This window comes from Electrophorus electricus, chromosome 25, assembly GCF_013358815.1.
Source record: "Electrophorus electricus isolate fEleEle1 chromosome 25, fEleEle1.pri, whole genome shotgun sequence".
NCBI lineage: Eukaryota > Metazoa > Chordata > Actinopteri > Gymnotiformes > Gymnotidae > Electrophorus > Electrophorus electricus.
This window is the reverse complement of record NC_049559.1, coordinates 6,439,005-6,459,757: the sequence shown is the minus strand read 5'-3', so window position 1 is coordinate 6,459,757 and position 20,753 is coordinate 6,439,005. Positions and strand designations below refer to the sequence as shown.

The window sequence follows — 20,753 nt, the reverse complement described above, 5'->3', positions numbered from 1 at the left end:
CTACTTTCTTTATTGTATAAACATTTTAATAACCTGTGCGACAGACTCGAGATGATTAGCTAGCCAGGGTATCTTGCGCTTGACACTGTCCTTAATATCGAAAGTAAACAGTTTAAGTTAATATAGAAACGCATTACATTCACAGATACACCAACAGCTAGACGAGCCCATGGCGTCTGGCTTGTTGAAATTCTCTGTGTTGGTGCTGAAGTATCGGACCCCTCTTCTGCTGACTGGATGTTGCGGCGTCTTTGCAGCAAACGTTTTCTACCACGTGTTTCCAGATTACACTTACAGAAAACTGTATCAGGCCTGGAGCAAAGGAGAACCAGCCGTCCTTTCTGAGAAACTAGAGAACGTATTTCAGACGGTATTGAATGATTCAGCTGTTGGATCTCCTGATAACTACAGTGCTTTTGCTGCATATGGCTTTCACCCTGTCGGGGCAGGAATTCCATGGCTTCCCAGTGGTGCCCAGATTGGCATCCCAGCCAACTTTAACAGCACCCCAGATGACTCAGCTGGAATCACTGACCGAACTGTTCTCATCAATGGCCGAGAAGTGGAATGGGGCAGTGAGGCAGGTGCTACTCTGAAAGACGCCCTAGTGTTGTCCTTGGATGCTCAGAGGTTCTCTGTGGCACGAGAGGTAGCTCGGCTGGAGTGTGGCGGGCCCGTGTTGCATGCTGCCGTAGCGCCGGCGTGCCTGAGTGGGGCTTGGATCTACAGCATCGCTCTCAAACAGATCTTTGGGCTCCATGCTGGATCTGTGGTCTTCAGAGCAGGGGCTAATGCACTTGCATTAGGCCTGGGAGCTGTGTCGTATTTTTTAGCCACTGACGCAGTAAGCCAATGGCTGGAGTACCGCTCAGACAAGCGGGCTGCCGGCCTGTCCCGTGACTATGCAAAAGGCGGTGTTGAGTTTTATGAGAAGATCTTGTCTCGGAATAAGACCCTGCGTGTACTGATGGGGCCAAAGGGAGAAGAAATGTACGCGCCAAGTGGAAATCTGTTTCCTTCTAGTCTGCTGAGTCTGAAACATGCACCATATACTTCAAGGCGAGATGGTATTCTGAGTCTTCTGAAAGAAGAGAACATAAAGGATGCTGTGGGGACTTGAAATAAATCAACTAAACCAAATTACTGCTTCAGATTATTAGGGGGGGGAAATTATTTTTTGTGTATTATTTGCTCAATATTTTTGCTGTGGTATATAAAAGACAGCAGTTCTTAACATCTGGTACAGTACATGTGTGTAATATACTGTACATGTAAGAACCTGTGTCCAAGCTCATATGAATCTCACTGTCTTGTCCGTGACATTAGAGTCCTAAAGACGGACCAAAATTACTTTAAAAATGTTGAAAATTGAGTTAAAGAATCCTAAAGATACAAAGACCATAATCTAATGCTGGGAGAAGTCTCTTCCGTCCTAAATATGTTGTCTTAGTCTGGTTATAATGAAAGTTTAGTTGAGGTGTGCATACTAAAAAAAAATATATTTGAAATGCATATTCATGTTGGTCAAGTAATGTTTGATAACCACACAGTGCTACATTGATGTCTAAGTGATGGAAGCAATGACAAGCAAATACTCACTTTGTATAAGACATTAGAAACATCTTATTTAATTGCTGACACTTTACATTTTGTTTTGATTCACATTATTTGGGGTAATTTTAATGTATTCTCTATCTTGAAATGGACCAAAAATGTTGACTGTGTTGGTGCCTAGCGTCGAACTCAATTAAAAAAAAAAAGTCATTGTTTAAATATTTCCATACCAAGGTACACTAGTGAACACTTTACAGTAAAGCTTTTACAATGTCTGTATTTCTGTCTGAAATGTAGACAGTGTATTTTTTTTTTGTCTTTCGGTTTTGTCGAATAAATTCAATTCCTACATTTTCCAACAAGAATTCTATCAGGAGGGCTCTTTAATCTCTTCAGTGGGAAATTCATTGTGTCAGTCAGGGTGAGGTTGCAAAAATAAGTATTTTGACTTAAATTTGAATTAAAGAGAATTTGGAATTAAAGATAATAAATTGTTATTAAAGAAAGTTCTGGAGCTTTTCTTTATAACATTTTATATGCTTGGTTTTTAGACTTCACCTTGGTATTTCGGAGTTTCCAGTAGGCTATGCTTTGCCTACCGTATCGGTTTTTAAAGATCTCAGTACTGTCTGAATTGAACGTCATAACTTGGTGTACCCTTACCCATTTAACCCCAAGTTACTACCCGTTTAGTCTATTAATAAACTACTACATATCTTAACACGGCCGCCTTCTGGCCACGTAGTAGGCGCAAGTGTCCACTAGATGTCCCTGTTCTTTGCAGAAACAGTTTCACACTACCACACTGGCCGCGTTCTACTTCTTACGACACTAAATCAACTTTTTATAGCGTACCCGTTCATTTTAACACAACACTATCATTTTTGCAATTGTGCAAACAAAAGCAAAACCTTTCGTTCGTTCTCGTTTTTTGGGATCTGTAACTACATCGACCTTTTTCACCAGCTACATGAATCGCCCAGTTCGCTCGTTATTTAGCTCTGATCAGGCTTCATAAAAACCACGGTAAATGTGTAGTCCTGACGTTGTCTCAGAAATGACTAACTACCCCCCGCTCCCCGGGCGCTGCCGAGACTCCCCCGGTCCACTCCCTGCGCTGGAGCCCTGGTTGGGTCTATGAATGGAGAGAGAGGGGGCCAAGCTCTCCGAAAAGCGCGATTCCGGCGGAAAAAAGCCCCTACGCGGTGGTAAACGCAGGCGTTGGTCTGCGAGGCTGCTCCCACGGCCGCGTCCGTCCCCCCATGCACCGGACCTGCGGGGCTGGATTCGTGACTAGTGCGGCGGTCTTGCCGCCCCCCCCCCCCCCCCCCGGTGCGAAAGTGCGCGCGCGCGCGTGTGTGTGTGTGTGTGTGTGCGTGCGCGCGCGCGCGCGTCTCGCGATGGGTTTTCTCCTGCTAGCCGTTTCTCGTCTCTGAACAACACATTTCCTCAAAGCTGGACACCCCTGAGGCAGTTTATGACGGTAAGACTTCTTTTTACATCGCCAAACACCCGAACAAGAGGAACCTTTAACTCGTATTTCAGTGTTTGAGGTATTATTAGCATCATAACTTGGATTTTGAAGACTGAAATGCTACCGAAATAGCTAACCCAGCTAGCTAACCTAGCCAGCAGCGCTAACTGCCAGGATCTCTGCGTAGCTCGGTTAGGTTAGTAAAGTTTTAGGCTGACAGTTCCAGGCTCTGTCCGGCAAAATCCAGCATTTATTACTTAAAAAAACCCGGTAACGGTAAATAACGTTGGAAAAAAATCAACATATGTTAGTAGCTTGCAATGCCCCATTTTCAGTATATAGGTGCAGTACAGTAATGTTAGCTAACCTAAAGGTATTGAGACCGTGTTTTCTGATTAAGTTTGTCATTTAGAAGCTTTGGCGAATGTAAATAAATATTTAGCGCTGGATAGATATAGTTATATTATCCAAACTAAAGATATTCTTTGCAGTGCAGCCTGTTCGTTTTCAGTAAAAGCGAGTTCTTCTGTTATGGTACGTGCACAGTAACAACACGGTGACATTCCGGTATAGCAGAATAAAGCTGATCTTTATAGCTCATCCACCCTGAGAGTCGAGTAGAAAAACGGCCCCAAAACAGGTTCCCACATGAGGGGGTGTGTGTGGGTGTGGGTGTGGGTGTGGGTGTGGGTGTGTGTGTGTGTGTGTGTGTGTGTGTGTGTGTGTGTGTGTGTGTATGTATGTATGTATGTATGTATGTATGTATGTATGTGTGTGTGTGTGTGTGTGTGTGTGTGTGTGTGTGTGTGAGTGAGAGAGAGAGAGAAATTTCAGCCCTCGAATGATGCCTTCGCATGGGATGTGACGGTGAGTTTGTTGCATCGTTATGCTGCAAGTGCAACACACCCTGCCAACATTGGGAGCTGTGGGCCTTGCATATGTTTGGCCTGTATATGTTGGCCGTAATGCATTTGCATTGCAACAGCTTGGCCAGTGTTTTGGGACGCAAGATCTGAACTGATGGTGCATTCTCAGTTCATTTGAAGAGGTGAATTCACTAAAAGTCCCGTTGCTGGTGTTTTTGAGTGAGTTGGCTTGTGGTGCAGGGTTGAGTAGGTGCTGGCACACACCTGAGCTGAGACCCGCCGGTGCCGACGTGGGGGTCGACGAGAGGGGCTCAGCAAAGACAGTTGCCTGGGCAGCTGTTTAACACCTGCCCACTTTTTACTGGTAGTCTAAATATCTGGCCAGGCCCATCTGAGTTTGTCATTAAAGGGTTAGGACATTGGCTTGTTGTATTTTCAGTCTGTGCATAAACAGGTTATGTTGGATTTTTTGTTTTCTTTAATATTTTAAGGCCAGCGTGGCAAAGAATCAACCATCATCAGTAACCAAGCTACACATATAAACAAAGTTAGGCCAAAGAAAGAGACATTACCTTGAAAATCTATTTATTTATGTATAAATTATTTCAGAAATATTTGTCCAGCTATTAAAAATACCCAGTTTGGCTATTTGCTAGTGCAACAGTTGTCCAAGGTCTCAGTTTGTAGCAGTATACATTCAATTACCTTATTGAATTCTGATTCTTTTCAAGACCAAAGATTAGTTCAGTTCTATTCTGTTTTCACCCTTTCCTTACGATATAATCAAGACATGAGTCATATGCAAAAGCTTTCTGATGACACATCACCTCATTGTTGTGTTTCAGTAGTGATGATAGTCCTTTAGAATATTAGTGAATCAATTGTTTTGTTTACCAGTTCAACATAACCCATTTTTTCTTATGTATTTTAATTGTATTTCACTGTACATAGCCAGAGTTAGCTAGCTAGAGATAAGGTAACTGGCATTAATAAGATATTTGATAGAATTGCTCTGTTACTACCCAAACAACTCCCCACCACTTCTGCCCCCGCCCCCTGTAAGCCCTAGTCCTGACGTTGCCTGTCCAGACGGAGGGTGAACTGGGGACTTGTCCAGGCTGGATCAGAAGGAGGCATGCCCGATATGGGGAAATGCCTTTCTGTGCATGTTCTGTCTGCCTCACCTTACCAAGGAAAGCTTCCTGTCCCTATTACAGGACAGATGATTCGTCCTTTCCTCATGCAGCCCAGAACAGAGAACCAAATTCCTGTCATGCACATTTCAGTAGCTCTCAGAGAGATGGCACGCAGCTGACTGTCATCCTAATGAATTACACAGAATGAGTAATGCAGAATGTAGTTATACTGAACCTGGCACCAGGTGAGACATGGTTAGCTAATCAGGCAGAGGATGAAATGCTGAGTGAGGCCTTGATTATTAAGTGTTCAGGTAAGACTCCATTATTTATCCAGCTTAAACAGTTATGAACAAATCATTTGAAAATCTTACAAATGATTGGTTGTGTGGTACTTTTGTTTTCTTGTTCTTTGGGAGACACAATCGACATGTTTAGTGAAAGAACGAGACCAGTCTCTTTCACCTTAACTCCGCAATGAACACTTTAAGTGGGAGTGCAAAATGACATCTGTCATACTGATTTGTATTTAACATGACAGCTAAGTGTTTATGGATAAGAATGGGAGATTAAACTGAAAATTAATGAGTTTCACGCTTTTTAATCTTTGATAAAGGTGCCGCATTCAACACTTATAATAGCTAAACAAAACCAAGGAGAGTCACATACAATGTATTGTCTGCTTACTACTCTCCTTTGTTGTAATGTTGCTGTTATTAATTCTACTGTTTGGTGTTGTAATCATTGTTATATCTGACTTTTTGTGGGCCACCGTTGGTACCGTTAATTAAGGAGATTTGTAATGGTGTATTGTGAGTAATGACAGAACTGAGTTGAAGTAACATTTGTCATGTCCATAACATCTTAGTTGCTGGTCATATTGAACATGAAATAAGAGCTACGTCTGAAACACCTAAACCATCCGGTCATCAGGAGTTTATATGTATCCTAAAAAGTGGCTGGAATTTATTTCCTTGTGATAACTGGGAACAATTACATAACATGCCACTTTTCATTTTGACCAGTCATTTTTGAACCAGTTTGAGGATGTACTGTTTGGTGCCATCATCTTAATGCTCCTTTGTGTTACTTGAAGCAAATAGCTGGCAAATCTCTATCACAGTCATCCTTGAGTAAATATTACTTGTTTGTTAAAATGGGTTAAAAGGTTCTAGAGTACTGGAACAGGTCTCAGTGCTGCTTTGGGCTTCTCTAAAACAGTGATCTTGGCTCCTTTATCTGCCGGCCCATTAGGAAAGGTCACCAACTACAGGCTACTGCACTGAAGTAGATGCTGTTTCTTTTTTGTAAGCACCTGTGGGTCTGTAAGTATAACCGTGACATGTAGATAGGAAATGTGCAGCAAACAAAAAAAAAGGGGGGGGGGAACTCCTAAAAATCTCCATGTAAATTTACTGATGATGTCTTCAAGCTTACATTTCTTTCTGATCTCATTCCAGCATAGCTGGGAATGTTTTGGCTCAAGACAGATTGTGTGTGTGTCTGTGCGATTGTGTTTGTGTGTGCGTGCGCACACACACACACACACACGCGTGTGCGCACACACGCACCCCAGGGGGTTGGAATGTGACTATAATAGAAATGACAAAAACAGCCCAGATAGGAGGAATACAAATGAGAACTTGCATCTTGCTAAAAAATGTCCTGCCTTCACAAGACAGCAGTGTGAATTTCTTCATGAAGTGTTATGTTAGTTAAACGTTCTAAGTGAAGGAGAATGCTTGAATACTAGTTTCCTTCAGACGTTTGCAGCGTGTTTCAGATGGGCAAAACCAGGCTGCTTCCTTTTCCCCCTATTATTGTTAATTCAGTGCTCGGACCGAGAGAAACAATGAGAGGATTTAAGCAGTAAGCAAAAAGCTTTCATGTCAAGAAAAGGAGGGGGTGAGCTGTATTTTGTAGTATATAATTTTCATTAATTTAATGTTAAAATGTTTGCCCTCATGTGTCATCAGAATTCCTTTGCAAACCAAACCAGTCCATTTGCTGAGTAATCTGACCTGCACCTGTAGGCATGCAGAAGCCCTGCAGGAATTCCCCCTGCACTCTGATGCTAATGGAGGCAAAATTGATGTCATTATTGTATTAAAGATAATGAGCATGGAGCATAAATGCAAAATGTCATAATTTTATCTAAATGGTGTTTGTTTGTTTGCTTGTTTGTTTTTGGGTGGCTAGTGTGGGTGCGCTGTCGACTGGTTAGAATAGGTTTGGACTATAATAGGTTTAAACTATGTGTTGGTCTCTTGTACCAGCCGTTGGGTACTGTCATGGTACTGCCTTACCTGTGGCCAGAGTTCCGGCACTGAGCTCAGGACAGCAGCGGGACAAGTACGACTGGAGCAGCGCTTGTTGCCTTGGCCGAAACAAAAGTAAGTGAGAGCAGCCAGCCTAGATGGGCTTAATTCAGGTAGGATTAAGAGATTAGGTAGATTTCGCTGCTATAGTGGTTTCATGTGTGGCAAAGGTTACTGTTACTCTGCAGATGAAACAGGGAAGCTTGTTAAGAGATTAGGGTAATCTCTGATGATTACTCTTTGAGAGCAGGCACCACCGGGCTGGACTCGGCCGAGAGCCCGTGCTGACGGTGCACCTTCTGAACACTGGCGCACTGAAACGGCTAGTGAGGATGCTGATGGATGATGTGAAAGGATTTTTATTTTTTGTTAATGGTTGTTTAAAACTTGCCTTTTGGTAATACTACAAACATTAGTGTACTTGAAAATGCTTATTTGTACAAATTCCCCACCGTCAGCAAGGTTTTCTTCAGCTCCTCTATATCCAATCTGTTTGGGGGTGTGTGTGTCTATTTTTCACCCCCTTTATAACTTCCTTCAGTAGTTACGCGTGGGTGCTGTGCCATATGTAGCCAGAGGGTGCAAAAATATCAGGCTCTGTCAGAGATTGGCTACAGAGGTGTGCGTGCTGTTCAGATCTGGTTACAAGCGCCTGTGGACTTGGTGGATGTGTGTGTGTGTGTGTGTGTGTGTGTGTGTGTGTGTGTGTGTGTGTGTTGTGTGTGTTCATGCATGCGTGTGCACACCTGAGTCAGGAGAAACGCCTGGTTGACTGGAAATCCGCTGCACATCATGTTTTCTGTGAGTTTGCCACCGGCTGGCATTGGCTGGCTGCACTGCAGGAAAGTGTGTTTGTCCTACAGAAGTCAAAGTTGGTGCAAAAAAGCAGCAAGTGTGTGTTTGGGCCACAGGATATCCTATGATTTTCAGTTCCCATGATCCACCGGCCTCCCCTCAGACAATAACAGCCATACCCTTTCTAGGTTTCTAGCATTTACTCATTTGGCAAAATTACTATTGATGTTGAACTCAGTTTTTAGGTTCTTGGACAGTTTGTCAGCGGACCTACCCAGTCCGCCACTTGTCAGTTTCTGACCAGAGGACCACTGCTGACTGGATAGCATTTGTGCGGTGGGAAATCGGCGCTGCATTAAGGCTTGACACGGGAGTGGAGGTGTGCTGGTATGACTATCAAGCTTAGTAGTGTTACCGCTGCGAGCACACAGCCGCACGTATCCGCAGGGCCGAACAAGTGGTCTTTTGAATCTGTGTGTGCACAGTGCATCTAGAATTTAGTGATCGACGGAATAATCAGATAAATCTTGTGGGGTTTTTTAACCATTCCGTGCCCAAGTGATTGCCCATCTCTTGCCTGCTCCGAAATGCCTGTTTTTAATGAGGGTTGTTAGCTGATGACTAGCTGATGACCTGAGTTAGGTCTGTTGGAAGCATTCTCAAGAACGCTTCAAGTCTCGTTTAGGAAAATCCATAGTGTAATTGGAATAATGACCATTTGACATTCAGCCAAATGGGGTGGGAAAAATGGATTATAAGTAAAATGACTGGATTATGCATGCAGTCATAAGTGATTCACTAGCAAATGAGTGAGATTTAGACAAGTGTAAAGCTCACCGAGTAGGTGAGAAGAGAGAGGGGCCCATTCTGTTACATTCTAGAATGTGCTGGTCCGATTGAATGGTAGGGCAACGGGCAACTTGGCATTGTGGACAAAGTTTCATATATGGACATGCACAGACACGTACAGACACCTTTTTAGTATGTACTTGTAGACCAGCAATTCCCTAGTAGGGATGTCTGGCAAAGCGCAAGGCTGAGAACTCCATGACGTGCCTCTCCAGGTCAAAGTCGTTTTAAATCGACCTTGATGAGGATAAGGGTGTGAGGATGAAGCTGAGGGGGTGTTTGTGGAGGGGGTTCTCCGAGGCTTGGAGACAGCCTGATTAGCATCAGCTTACCATGCCAGTCATAACTGCTGCTCACACAATCTCACTGGCCTGCAAACCCGATTTGGTGTGTGACGGATCTTGCAGGACTCAAGGTTGACAGCAAGATTGCATTCAAATCCTTGGCCCTTGATTCTACGGCCACTGATTCTGCAGTTGAGTGGTTAATTTCAGCTTCCATAGGTATGTCACGGTTCACATGCTGTTACCAACAAACTACAGGGCTCCTTGTTTGCCAAAGGGCTTGTTTGTTTGGGGAACAGATTTCTTCATGCTGCGTGTTCTTTTTTTTACCACCTTAGTTTTGTACAAAGCCTTCTGGGCCTACAGGCCTTAACTAGTTTTAACACTATCCCGATTCCCATCATCTGAGCCTCCATGGCTGCTAGAAGAGTTCTAGTGTGGTAGACTGGTGCACATGTTTACACTCAGGAGAGCCCTTGGAAAAACTGTCCTGTCTTGCTTACTGTATCATTGTGCATCTCCTTGGCTTGCTTGGTCTTGTTGTTCATGAGAAAGTGCAAGAGCTTATGTACCTGTGCACGTGTGTTTTCAGCTTGATCTGGTCTGCATGCTGTCGAAAGATTATACGTCTGAGTATGGTGATGGTGATATGGCCGAGTATGGTGATAGGATTATGGTGATATGGCCGGGTATGGTGATAGGATTATGGTGATATGGCTGAGTATGGTGATGTCTTGCAGTGTGTCTTCATGAAGTGGCCTCATCCTTGTGCTACAGACTCCGGCTGGACCGTAATGAGCGCCCGCTTCCGGTTGCCTGCTAGCAGATCCTACAATGTCCGGGCATCGGAGCTGGCGCGCGACAGGCAGCACACGGAGGTGGTCTGCAACATCGTTCTCTTGGACAACACCATCCAGCCCTTCAACGTTAACGTAAGTACACCCACATGCTTTTAGCTTATGCCTGTTTCCGTTCAACCTTAATGGGGTAATCCACACGAGCACATGCTTTAATGGTGTCTCTAGTACACAGAACAACAAGGGCAGACAAAAACCTGAGCCAAAAAGATTGGCTCTGATGGTAAGCAGTGCTCTGCCTTGAAGAAAGTAAAGGCTGGGTTTTTAGTAATCTGACACAAAGATGAGCAGTAATTACTTCAATAACAGGTTAATAAGTGTTAAGCTTTTGTGGTCTTTAAATAATTTTTTATTTTTATTTTCCAAATACAGCTATGTCAACAAGAATAGATTTGCATTTGTGCACCTGATTCTTTAAAGATGCAACAATACTGGGTGCTAACACTGGCTAAAGTGAAGTTTGAGATTTCCCACCCAGGATATTGTGTATAACGCACCCATGTGCACGCAGCCCCCTGGATGGTGGTGGCTACATTCTGCACACAGTTTGGTTACGTGCCTGACATTCCTCCAGAAGGCGGAGTCTCCCTCGGCGTTCCTCCAAGTCAAGTACAAGCGTGTACCTGTGGCGTTGCGTCACTGGTGCACATGCACGCCCGTGCGTGCCCACGATGCTGCCCTTGCACCTCATCTGGGCAACTACACCACAGTGAGGTCATGGGGTCACGCTGATCGCGATATCACTGCCTTTGCCCGGCGCTTTAACTGGACCCAGTGCAGGAGTCCTGACCACAGAAAAACACTCGCGCAAGAAGGCTTTACCTTGCTTAAAAATAACAGTAATCACAAAGTGTTAAGACGACTTTGTTAATAATGGTAATAACAGCTCAGAACGTTGGTGTCCTTTGGGAAGTTTACTGGGATGTGCTGCCGTCCCTGTCCGCTGCTCTACTGGTTCCTTCCCACCCCGAGGTTGATGCGTGTCCGCATACAGAAGCACGAGGATGAGGAGGAGAATGTCCATGGGGGCGGTGAACACACACAAACAGGAAGGCCGTCGTTGGCGCAGTGTAGGTCACCATGGCGCACGTCGTTATTGTGATTGGGTAGGCCTCTATAAATATTTCACACCTGCTTGTCAGTGGTGGTTTGAGTTACGTCTGCAGTGACGAAAAGAAGCCAAAGAAACCCGAGCATACCTGTAAATATTAGAATTGGGTGACGACATTTTGTAACTCTGCACCTAGCATAGGGGACACTGTCTTCAAGTGCATTTGTAAGTAGACACACAGCTTGCACGTCTCTGTGGGTGATGGGAAACTAGTCCTAATTCACCCGAAAGATGTGTGCTGTGCAGTAAAGCAGCCGTGCGCTAAATTAAGGGTAACCTTAGTAAAGGTGATATTTCAAGAGCAGAAAACCTTCAAATCATGTAGCAGACTCAAGCTCAAACTCTACTGCCATTTATGAGAGCATTATGTCACAGTAAAACACTGTTGTTGCTGTTGTCATGTCCTAGAAAGTTTCCAAAGTAATGGAACCCTACGCCACTTGTATAAACAGATGTTTCATTACAATATGGAGGATAAGGGGAAGTTGTCGCGCATCGTGTCTAACCTTGGTAAAGTGAACTTGGTATCTGTAGCAGAAATACCCAGAAGTGTTTAAGAAACAGCTAGTGTTCTAGTTGTTGATGATTTGGGTAAATGTTTTACATGCCATCTGTAAACATCCATATACCCCTGTGTACTCCTGGTACAGAGTACCTCATCTGGGATGATTGACACAAGGAAGACAGTAGTCAAGGTGGGAACCGTTTGGCGAAACTACATCAGATGTTAGTTTGAGGCAGATTGGACTTTATTTCTTTTAGTGCATTTTGCTAAGAAAAATGTTTTCATCACGTGATTGTTGAAAGCCTTTTCAGTTAAGCTGAGTTGTATTCAATGTTTACAGTTATTGTGAACTTGATTTTTAAAGTTTACTGTAAATTAAAAAAAAAAAGGTTGTTAACGATCATATAAGCCATGCAGCCTATTGCTGAGAGGAGTTATAGCCCAGCGATGTTCGAAGTACTGCCAAGTATCGCTTTGTTGCGTCACTAGTTTACCACAGCTCTCCCTCAGCAGGGAGTCTCCATTGTTGGAACCGTTAGCAGCTTCTGCTGTTGTGAGATGATTCTAGGACAAGCTGTTTCCTGCCAGCTCGCATGTCTGTCATTCCGCCGCGCGGGCCCTCTCCGTTCCCGTCCTCTCCCGATACTCGACCCCCATCTATCTCTCTCTGTCAGCATTACAAGTGCTGTCTGATCCTTTTATTACCCCCACCCACACCTCCTCTCAGCCCGGTCCAGACGTTGCAGCTGGGATCCGGGGAGCTTGCTTTCTGTTTTACACGGGGGTGCATTTATCCATCGGGAGGCCATGGGAGGCATTTTACTGCTGTTTAGGATCCGATACCATTCCCTGTTCTACTCGACGCTCCTGCTGGGACGCTGTGGGACTCTGCTTGAATCCAGTTCCTGAGTGCCATTTCCCTTTATTTGCAGAATTTTAAAAACACACACAAACATATTTCATCATTTATCCTTTGTCTTCCGCATAGTTGTGGTCATTTAGATCTGGATGTTTGAGTAGGAGCCTAATGCCAGATCAGCTTCTCCACATCTGCGGGGCTTCACAGCTTTAACATACGTTTCCTTCCTTGTCTGTATTTAAGGCCGTTCCAGGTTCTCCTGAAAGCCCAGCGTCCCTGGCCACATCCACAGCCATGTGGAAAATGGAGCTTTTGTGAGGACCAAAAGTTCCCAGAGTGACAGGAAAATAGCAAAATGTTAACTTTTAGTGTACAAGCCTTTAGAAAGAACAAGAAGAGCCCAAAAGTTTCCTTTTGCTTACTGAGGATAGAGTAAGGGTTGGTGGACAAAGCAGTATTTAGCTACTGTAATACACATGTCAATGGAAATAGAGAGAGAGAGAGAGAGAGAGAGAGAGAGAGACCTATTGGGTGTTGCCTTGGCCACAGCGACTAATTCTGCTGAGCGTGTGTGAGTGTGGCAGCAGACCAGCAGCTCACTAAAGCAGTACAGTGGCCCCTTTGCTTTTAGTGTGTCTCACACACACTCTAGAAGATCCGCTGCATATTCCTGCTTCCAGTTCGTACTGCCACCTCAGGCAGGGCTTTAGCAGAGACACAGACACACACACACAGTAAGCTTGCCCTTATAGAATAGGCTGCAGTGGTGTTATAATCTGTCTCATTTTGGCGAACAGCTCAAAGAGCCATGGGCATGGGAGGAAGCAGAAAGGACAGGATCTGTTCCATTTCCTGCACCTAAAACACTGAGAAGTGACTAATGCGCAATAAACGCCTTCCGCCTTGGATGGTGGAAACATCCTCCAAGAATTTGGTGTTAACTTGGTTAGAGTCAGCAGAAAAACAGTTCTCAGGACTGTACCATGATAAAGGAAGTCTTTGTAACTTTGATTGCTTCTTGCTTTAACTGATTGGTAACATGACCTATAAGTCAGAGCTCATGGTGTGAAAGGCTTGATAAACTTTGATTACACTTCAGTGGTTGGTAATTTGATATTGTGCATGATTTTCGTTTGATTTGCATTTACATTTACAGCATTTGCAGTGATTTATAGGCTTCATCAAATATATACTCATGAGAATAGATAGGTCAGTGTTACATTACATGTAGAGATGCGCGCACACACACACACATGATTGTTCAGTCTGTAAGACATAGCTGGAATGTTGTTAGACTGTTTCTGTCTGACAGAGAAATAAGAGGGCAGTGAACAGAAATTGTAAAGTATTTAATTGAACAGCAAACAGGACGAGTCCAGTTGTCTGCACTGCCAGTGTCTCCCGAGTTCTTCTTTTTCTTGAGAAGCCGTCTCTGCCAGAGATGGTGCATGCGGTAGCCTAGATACAAAATCAGAATGGGCTGTATGCAGCTTTGTAACGTTGTAAATGTCAATACGGAGAAGAAGGATCACCTAGAGCCACCAAGATCTAGAGCCACCCAGATGTAGAGCCCTCTAGAGTGCAGTGTTCTGTTACTCGAGTCTTTTGGCTTGTCAGGTCTCCTTGTTGTCTTTAACTCTCAAGCAAGTGGCTCAAAACATACTTACTGTGGCAAGCTTGAGACAAAAGTGTGTAAGAGTGTGTGTGTGTGTGTGTGTGTGTGTGTGTGTGTGTGTGTGTGTGTGTGCGCGCATGTGTGCACGTGCGTGCGTCCTCGTCCTGCAGAAACACGATCATGGACAGGTGCTTCTGGACACAGTCTTCAAGCACCTGGAGCTGACTGAGAGAGACTATTTTGGGCTGCACCTGGCTGACGAGTCCTCTGACAGTCCGGTGAGTTCAGAGGTCACACCCGGAGCCGGGCAGGGCTGACGCAGCTCCCTCCCACGATTGGCTCTTTTGAAGCGGTTGTAGATTATCCTCGGAGGGGGCGCTCACATGGCTGCTGGACCAGGCCTAGATTTAGCAATGTAGGGCAAAACGTGGCTTCACACCATTCAGTTTGAGGCCACGGCACCGACGGCACATGGAATCGCCACTTCTACACATCTGGGATCCTAGTTTTCCCCACCCCCCCTCTTTCCTGAAATGTTTGACCATATTTTTTTTTTCTTTTGCATAATGAGCAGAATACTGAAGGAAGGCCTTAGGGTGTCAGCTAATGCACCATCAGTGGGTCGATAGCGTTGTTCTGCAGCTGGGGCCAAATCGAAGTTAAATGGCTACCTTGTCGAAAAAATAGTCTGGCTTTTTGTGCTGTAACTGCACATCAGAACACCCCCACCTCTGTATATCAGAGAGAGCCAGCGTAGTGAATTATTGAGTACAATTGTGTTGCCTTGTTGCTGAGGTCTTTTTATTTTTTCCCCGTCCCTTTCGCGTGTCATCAATATTTCACAGAGGTGGCTGGATCCCAACAAACCCATCAGGAAGCAGTTAAAAAGTGAGTAAACTGAATGATGTCTCTTAACCACACAGTTAACGCGAGCCATTGGCTCCCCGTGTTCACTGGCATGCTCATGCGCTATTCTGCTACAGGGGGCTCTCCTCATCATTTGAACTTCCGGGTGAAGTTCTTCGTGAGCGACCCTAGCAAACTTCAGGAAGAGTACACACGGTGAGTCTGAGCGAGCAAGCAGTCCTTATTGTGACTGAGTAACCGATTACCTGTCAGACATGCACCACAGCAGCACAGTGGACCCTCTACACACTCCGCCCAGTGGGCCCCACAACACTTACTGCTGCAGTGGGCCCCTCTAAGCGCACCGCTCAGTGGGCCCCTCTAAGCGCACCGCTCAGTGGGCCCCTCTAAGCGCACCGCTCAGTGGGCCCCTCTAAGCGCACCGCTCAGTGGGCCCCTCTAAGCGCACCGCTCAGTGGGCCCCTCTACACAGACAGCCATCATCTGAACCATTTGAGCCTTTAAAAGTGATCATGTATCCCTGCATTGGGAAACAAGTGTTCATTTATTTAGTTGTTTATTTTCTCTGTGACCACAGGTTGTCTCAATGATTGTTTCTCTTCTACCCTCCCTCTCCTTCTCTGCCCATGTCCTCGTCTGCCTCTCTCCCTGTCTCCAAAGGTACCAGTATTTTTTGCAGATCAAGCAGGACATTCTCAGTGGGAGGTGAGTTGGGGTCATTGAGTGTCCCGAGCCTGCTCATTATCGGTTTAGCCCGAACACGACTTACAGATCGCCACTGTGTTCTAATTATCCAGCACCCTGAAGCTGCCGCCCTTGCATGGTCGTTGTGTGTGTTAACCCAGTTCTTATGGTGTCTTTTAGGCTGCCCTGCCCGCACAATACTGCCGCCCTGTTGGCCTCCTATGCTGTCCAATGTAAGTATGAACTTGTATAACAGCTCCAGGACAATGTACTCTGGCACCAGACTTGTACATGAGCCAGAACAATGACCAAGTTAAGTCAGTTAAGAGGTTTTGATAGTGCTGTTCTGTGTTATGAGGAAGTGCAATGAGGCATGAAGGCATACAGTCCTCCCCGCTGTCTCTGCTGCTGAAGCAGTGATGCTGTTTGAAGGCCTCAGTAGGCCATTTAGCATATCTGGAGCGATTTATAAGGGTATATTTTGTTTGATGATTTACTGCGTGTTCGTCTTCTGTTTTCTGAATCATCGGTTTTTGAAATATGCTGGGAAATTGTTCACATAAGCACTTGTGCCGCTCAGTGTCCCTTGAACTCTCCCTTAACCTTCTCTTCCACAGATCATCAGTAACCCTTTAGCCTAGCAGCGGGACTATAATTAGAAACGCTCTCAAACTCGAGGATTGATGTGCATCTTTGACTTCTTGACTTCGTCTGAATTAGAACTCTCCCGCATCCAGATATGTAGTGCAGCGCGTGACTTCCCCCGTCGGGCACAGCAGAAAACTGGGGTGATGTGCTGTATTGCATGTGAGTGATGCTGTACTGCCTGGTCTGTGGTTCTACTCCACACAGTCCTTCAGGGACTGTGATTAATGATTACCATGATTAATACTGGTAATTATGGTAAGTGAAGCCGTTACAGTGCGTTGCCCGTTAGGCCGGGGTTTACAATGCGTGTGTGAAGTGTCGATCAGAGAGAAGGCGGCCTCTCCCCTATTTAAGCCTCCCCTGTGTAAAGCCTCACGCCTGGCCAGCACGGAACATTCCAGCGCCGCACAGCCTCCAAGGCGCACAAGCTCCAGCTTGTAAGAGTGTGAGGTACGTGCGCTGAGCAAGCCTCCCAAAACGCGGCATTAACCAGCCGGAGCCCACTCAGCTTGTGCGTGCGCGCACAGGACCGTGGCGTGGCTTCTGCTGGGGCAGCTCCTAGCAGGCTGGCGGCAGGCCGTAAAGGATGACCGCTTTGGCATCAGAACCCACAGCCGTGCTCACTTGTTTGCGTTTGACAAGCTTGCTAGGCTGCGTCGTAGGCTGGTGAAACCCAAGGACCGAAAACCAGTAGCAACGCACTTCCCTCGTGTCGGAAATTTGACAAGAATCAATCTTCCTGGCTTTGCGCTTCAGAGTTGCACCAACCGCTAAGTCCAAGGCATTGTTAACGCGTCCTTTCGAGGCTGTCTGGTTTCGGTGGTCGTTAGCAGAACACACGCGGTCACAGTCGGGTGATGCGGCCGGTACCCTCCGTATGCATTGACTGCGAGGCGTGTCTCGCCCTCCAGCCGAGCTGGGGGACTACAGGGAGGCGGAGAACGCGCCCGGCTACCTGTCGGAATACCAGTTCATCCCCAACCAACCGCAGGGCTTTGAGAAGGAAGTAGCCAAATATCACCAGCAACACAGGTGAGTCCCAGGGGATTGTGACACACGATATCGTGCTGCCGGCTGTATGGTGCATTATATTAACCAATTACATTATATCAGCCCATGGTCTTATATTTACACATTATATATAGGGTGTCGGAATCACTCCTTATTAACACTGTTTACGGAATATCACATGCAGTTGTTAATTTGCCCTAATCTGTCCTAATATGATTTATCTGAAGTGTGTAAAAACAGCAAGAAGCTCAGGGTGGGGTTAACGCTTATAGTGTTTACAAGTCCAGCTGGACAGAATTAAACACTGTGAGAGTCTTAATGCAGAACTCCAGCTTTTGCTTGGTGTGTTTGAGGAAGTGGGAGGTGGGGGCGGGTTCGTCTGGCGAGCGCTGTCTGCCTGTGCTGCGGCAGCCTGGCAAGAACAGTTGTCTCGTTGTTCTCCGCGCCCTGGTCTCACGCTTGTAGGTCACAAGTTGGCCGGGCCAGTGGTGCCCATGCCAGCGCCCCCGCTCCCCCCGTGGAGCTTCTTCTCATGACCCTCCTCTCCGACTCCTTCCGCAGCGGCCTGAGTCCGGCCGAGTCCGAGTTTAACTACCTGAACAGAGCGCGCGCCCTGGACCTCTACGGAGTCGAGCTGCACTATGCAAGGGTAAGCATATGCGCCGTCGCCCCCTGCTGGACAACAGAGACCAGTCAGTCCAGTCCAGATGCCCGGACGATGCATGGTTTTGCTGTGACCCAGCTCCCAACACACCTGAGCATTTCCAGCAGAACTGGAGATTAAACAGGTGGCGTTTAAGTTGAGGTTTGGAGGTCTTGGCATGCATGCTGTTTTCTGAGGGGCAGGAAATGTGCTCGCGTCTTTATGAACGCACCACACAAATGGTGTGGAGAAAACAGAAGGTGTTTAAAGAATATGCTGAAAGCTTTTCAGATCTGTCGAGATCACTGGCTGTCTCCACTCCGCATTAGCTGGGCTGGAGGTGTTCGATAGGCAGAGTTTTTAGCACCAGCGTTCAGAGTGCCGCTTGCGTGCAGAGACATTAGCCTCTTTTGGGAACTATCACATCTAAAGGGCTTCGTCAAGGCCCTCTGTGCTGGAGAATGGCTTTGTTTTTTCCTTATTTTTTTCCCCTACTGTGACTATCAGTCACATTCTGTAACGTTCTGCAGACTCCTGGCACATTGGGCTCCAGGGAGACGACAGAGGGTTCGTAAGAGAGAGAGATGGAGAACATGATACAGAGGTCTGGCCGGAAGCCCCTTCGTTTCGCTGGAGCAGGGGAAAGGGAGAATGCGTAATGATGCGTTTCTGGGGAAGTGTGTCGGAGAGACAGGATTAAGTGGGCTGCTCTGTGTTCTATGCCACTGAACAAAAAAAGAGGAGCCCCAGTGTTCCCGCGCTTCCGTTATTAGAGTGACGTCTCCAGTCTGTTTTCAGCTGGGCCCCAGTGACATTTACACACCCTTCCGTGGAAGAATGTAACCTTGATGACAGATTATACTTTCTTCCACATTAGATCAGATCTTTCCTGCAAATCCAATGTGGTGGTGTGTATTTTTCCACTTTAGCACAGTCTTCTTGCCTGATGTTTGAGTGTTTGGACATCGATGATATGTAGTTTCTTTCCTGTCTGTTTGCTTTTCCATGTTCTTCCAGGATCAAAGCAACACTGAAATTTTAATCGGGGTAATGTCCGCTGGGATAGGAATTTACAAGAACAGGGTACGAATTAACTACTTTCCGTGGTAAGTGAAGGAATGGAACCTTCTTGTTTGGTCGACACTTTATTAGAGTTTTGTATCATGTATTAAAATGTTAAGTGTGTGTGTGTGCGCACGTGCACACATGTGTGAATGTACCTGTGTTTCAAAGCTTGTATATGTGTCTCAAAGTTTGTTGATGTGCATTGAATGAGCATATTGATGGCTGAAGGAAGTCTTGTATAAAGAGAGAGCCCCACGCAGCAGCCCGAGAGCCCACCCACGAGCCCCTTCCTCCCGCAACAGAGCGGCAAGGGCTGTGCATATTTACAGCACGCGCTCTTATTTTGTCTTTAGCTCGGGGGCTTTACCATGCTTAGAAATTCCTGAGCTCCCACGGGTGTGCTGAGCTGTGGAGCTCACTCGAAATTGCAAGGGCTGGGATAGTGACACCCAGATGCCTGCCAGATGACGGTTAATTCCTCACTCAGCCACCCCAGACACACAAACGCTTGCACGCGCACACACACACGTGCACACACACACGCTGAATGGCTGCCCTGAGAATCTTCTTTTTGAAATAGATGCACAGTTGCTTGTCCTGCCAGGCTAAATTTAGCCCAGGACAGGGACCCGTTCCATGTCTTCCCATGGCATGTGCTTGTAGGTATCGATTATTTTGTCCCTGGGCCTGCCGGTCCAGAGAAGGCTTCGTGTGGCTTTGTGGGGCATGAAGACTTTTCTCTTGCCCTTGTGTGTCTTTATTGTGCTGCCAGCTCAACAGGCATGAGTCATGGTGTGTGTGTGTGTGTGTGTGTGCGCGCGCGTGCTTATAATGTGCAATATATTGTTGCTCATTGCTGTCACAGAGCACATCTCAAGTATTCCAGCCTGAAACGTACTTCATGTTTCCTTTTTTCTTTTTCTTTTTTTTTCCATTCTGGCAGGCTGAAGATTGTGAAAATCTCATTTAAATGCAAACAGTTTTTCATCCAGCTGAGAAGAGAAGTGGTAAGTGCGTCTCTCTGGGTTCTGTCCACCCGGCTCGAGATGTACTCTCAGACCAAAAGGGACCTCGGGCACGAGTGTGCACATAAGATTTCCTACCGCATGGTTTAAAAGATGTGCAGTCTGAAATGTGCCAGTCAAACCCTGCACTTTACCCGCAGGGCACCAAGCGCCAAACTTACCTTGGCTAGCGTCACAAGTACTGATTTGCCTGTCCTCATGAGCACTTTTGAAAATTTTTCGTTATGTTTTTAGTGAACATCCAGACTTTTCGGACCCCCCCCCCCCATGCCAGAAGTGAAATAAAATCAAGTTAGCAACTGCCTACAGCTAACACAGAGAAGATAAAACCAGTGTCATCTCCGTAGCCATTATGGCGAAACTGGTATCAGCGTTCTTCCTTTAACCCCTCACGCCCAGTAAAAGCCTGCCGGTTGTCACACCCGCCTGCAGCTGTCAGCTCTTCCAGTGAAGCGGTTAGCGCGAACCACCGCGGTCAAACCGTGGAGCGTTAAGCTCTGTTTGAAATGCACAGCACATCACTGACTTCCTGCCATCCGTAGTATCGTGGAGAGCGACAGACGGGGGGGAGGGTGCTTGGGGAGAGG

At 46.1% G+C, this 20,753-nt stretch overlaps 2 protein-coding genes across 5 annotated transcripts in view; both read left to right on the top strand.

The window, feature by feature from the left end:
- The first annotated feature begins 149 nt into the window (after positions 1-149).
- Positions 150-1,919, top strand: tmem177 (transmembrane protein 177). The gene has a single exon (XM_027032848.2). It carries the CDS (start codon positions 170-172, stop codon positions 1,118-1,120), a length of 951 nt encoding a protein of 316 aa, XP_026888649.2. The 5' UTR covers positions 150-169; the 3' UTR covers positions 1,121-1,919.
- Positions 1,920-2,949: 1,030 nt separating this feature from the next.
- Positions 2,950-20,753, top strand: part of ptpn4a (protein tyrosine phosphatase non-receptor type 4a) — a 30,420-nt gene continuing 12,616 nt past the window's right edge. Inside the window, exons 1-11 of one of the 4 annotated variants that reach the window (XM_027032999.2) lie at positions 2,950-3,037; positions 10,054-10,208; positions 14,394-14,501; positions 15,069-15,111; positions 15,207-15,285; positions 15,751-15,795; positions 15,955-16,007; positions 17,334-17,454; positions 17,995-18,082; positions 19,094-19,182; positions 20,085-20,148. In XM_027032999.2, the coding sequence (XP_026888800.2) occupies positions 10,071-10,208; positions 14,394-14,501; positions 15,069-15,111; positions 15,207-15,285; positions 15,751-15,795; positions 15,955-16,007; positions 17,334-17,454; positions 17,995-18,082; positions 19,094-19,182; positions 20,085-20,148 (828 nt within the window). In that variant the 5' untranslated portion in view covers positions 2,950-3,037; positions 10,054-10,070. Of the gene's footprint in view, positions 3,038-3,832; positions 3,896-10,016; positions 10,209-14,393; positions 14,502-15,068; positions 15,112-15,206; positions 15,286-15,750; positions 15,796-15,954; positions 16,008-17,333; positions 17,455-17,994; positions 18,083-19,093; positions 19,183-20,084; positions 20,149-20,753 lie in introns of those variants that run through there. The other 3 variants (XM_035522898.1, XM_035522897.1, XM_027032987.2) reach the window with 3 other exon arrangements.

Excerpts from the sequence above, each read along its gene's own strand:
- tmem177 (XM_027032848.2), top strand. The coding sequence starts at position 170 with ATGGCGTCTGGCTTGTTGAAATTCTCTGTGTTGGTGCTGAAGTATCGG.